The sequence below is a fragment of the Morus notabilis genome, unplaced genomic scaffold (genome assembly GCF_000414095.1).
Source record: "Morus notabilis unplaced genomic scaffold, ASM41409v2 Scaffold1934, whole genome shotgun sequence".
NCBI lineage: Eukaryota > Viridiplantae > Streptophyta > Magnoliopsida > Rosales > Moraceae > Morus > Morus notabilis.
In genome coordinates this window covers 39,572-42,037 of record NW_010365145.1, presented here as the reverse complement: position 1 = coordinate 42,037, position 2,466 = coordinate 39,572, and the positions used below count along the sequence as shown (strand labels likewise).

Below are 2,466 nucleotides of genomic sequence, written 5' to 3'. Positions count from 1 at the left end.
ACATATTGCAAGGAAAAAAAAAAAAATATATATATATATATATATATATATATGCATATATATCTACACAAATTGTCGAACAAAAAAGAAGCAACACCAGCTCAAGCTAAAAAAAAAAAAAAAAAAAAAAAAAAAAAAAAAAAAAAAAAAAAAAAAAAAAAAAAAAAGAGGACAAGCTTGTTTACCTACTTGCTTCTCCTTACCTTCCCTTGTTAAATTTAGTCTAAAATATAACCTATCAAATTTAAGTAAAGGACATAATCCAATAAAACAAGGATGGGTTCATCTCAAAATAATTTTCTTTTCATTGCCACTCGTGAAACAGCCTTGAAAACGGACAGAAATGGACAAAAGCAAGGCTAATTGAGGAGTTACCAAACATTAACCAAGCAGCAAATGTGGAACGTCTTGTGTTATTCGGTGTTTATCAAAAGAAAAAAAAAACGTGGAACGTCTTGTAAAGGAAGATATTCAGAATCCATAAAATCGGAGCAATAAAAAAAATCAGAATCCATAGAAACTAATCCCTGCGTTTTAAATCCAAAGCGAAGATTTCAAACACGACCAATTAAGCAAATTGGAAAACCATGGCCCTCAGAAGTATATCATACAAGAGATAATTTCACGATAATGCCAACTATTAAGGGAATGATTGTTATGTCTGCAAATTGAACTAAGTAACCAGCTAAACAAAGTCGGGAACAAAGTACAGTAAAAAAACATTAACTAATTAGTTCGAGATTTGAATAACCGACTCAAATAGAAGTCAAAATTTCACTCAGCAATATCTAAAAATGGTTCAAAATGCTTTTCGAATTATCATCCACTCATTTAGCTCTTGGAGGCAGCCTTTTCCTTGGCCTTTTGGATCTTCAAAACCTTCTTCACAATCTTTTGCTCTTCCACAAGGAATGCTCGAATGATCCTGCAGGGAAAACGATGAGGAATTACAAACTTGATTTGATCATTAATAGCAAGAACACCCATGAACAATGAATTAGTCATATACCTCTCCCTAACAGCACCTCCAGAAAGCACGCCTCCATATGCACGGTTCACAGTCCGGCGATTCCTAGACAATCTAGAGCGCTTGTATTCAGTGGGTCTCAAGTGAGGAATCTGCAACACAACGTGTTTATCATCTAATCTTCGTTCTATAACACCGACTCAAACCAACAATTTTTCAAGCAAAGAATCTCGTTTCCAAACCAAATTCTACGCTAATCAGTAAGTGAAGAAAGGTCCGTTTGTCATCTAATCTCGCATAAGAGCAGTTCCGTAATACTTGCAACAATTAATCAAGAAACGCACTCTCAATCTTATTCGCAAACGAAAAACAACACTAATCAGTCAGTGAATGAATAAACAGATAGAACACAGAAAATGCTCATCATGAGACGATAATCGAAAACAAATGCGAACATAGCTTAAACAAATTAAATAGAGAAACAGGAAAAGTACTACAACTCAAAAGCAATGGTAAATTACCTAGTTCATAGCATATACTAATTCTCCGACAATAATTTTACAATTCCCTAGTTGTTCGAAAAATCCTATGCCCAATACATTAACAAGTTTTAAAAACATAAGAACCGGGAAACCGTAATCAACTAGCCATCATTTGGATTTCAGGAAGATAAACTTGAATAAGGCTTTTAAATTTGTTGTCAATATTTACTAATCAGGAAACCCTAATCAAACTAGGCATCAACAAAACAATATAACATTTCAGATCATGCAAAACCCAAAACGCCATTAATGAAAGCTCAATGAAAACCGTACATACCCCTTGGATTCTCTTGCCAGTGACGGGGCATTTCGGACCGCTGGCTCTCTTCTTGGTGGTCTGGTACACCAACTTCCCTCCTGATCATCGAAACGCAGAAAAGCAAAAAATCGAATCAAAATCCTTCACAAGAGAAACGTTTCGGCGATCGAATGGTGAAATAGATGAAGGAAAGTACCTGGGGTTTTGACGATGCGGTGCTGGTTGGACTTGGTGGCGTAGCTATGGCGCTTGCGGTAGGTCAGACGCTGCACCATTTTCGCTTGACTGTCGAGCTCGCTCGGCGACTCTGGATCTCTGGTTCACGAACACGACGGTGTGGAGTCTGCAGCGAAAGAAAACAAGGTGGAGAAGAAGAAAGAGTTTAAATAGGGTTTTGTAAGATAAGAAACCCTAAATCTGACGGCTGCAGGAGCGAGTTGGTTTATTAATGGCTGCGATTAAAACTTAAAGAGACCGAGAGAGAGGCATTTATGGCTTATTTTTCATTTATACCCCGAGGCTTCTTTATATTTAGAAAAGGTACCCAAATATTTGTAAAATTCAAAACGGACTTACATTTTGTAATTTTATGATAAAAGCAACCTTCACTTCAAACTTTTTTTTTTCTTTTCTCGCTTGGAATTCCTTAAATTATTAAAAAGGTCTCATACTATTTTTCACACACATATTCTTAAATC

General features: G+C 35.9%; 1 protein-coding gene across 1 annotated transcript; it reads right to left on the bottom strand.

The window, feature by feature from the left end:
• Positions 1 to 605: 605 nt before the first annotated feature.
• LOC21388499 (60S ribosomal protein L34) lies at positions 606 to 2,146 on the bottom strand. The gene is made up of 4 exons (XM_010107331.2): positions 1,965 to 2,146; positions 1,787 to 1,866; positions 1,010 to 1,119; positions 606 to 925 (listed from the first exon to the last, which is right to left on the bottom strand). The coding sequence occupies exons 1-4, from the start codon at positions 2,041 to 2,043 to the stop codon at positions 832 to 834; spliced, it is 363 nt and encodes a 120-aa protein (XP_010105633.1). The 5' UTR covers positions 2,044 to 2,146; the 3' UTR covers positions 606 to 831.
• Between the last annotated feature and the right edge of the window lie 320 nt (positions 2,147 to 2,466).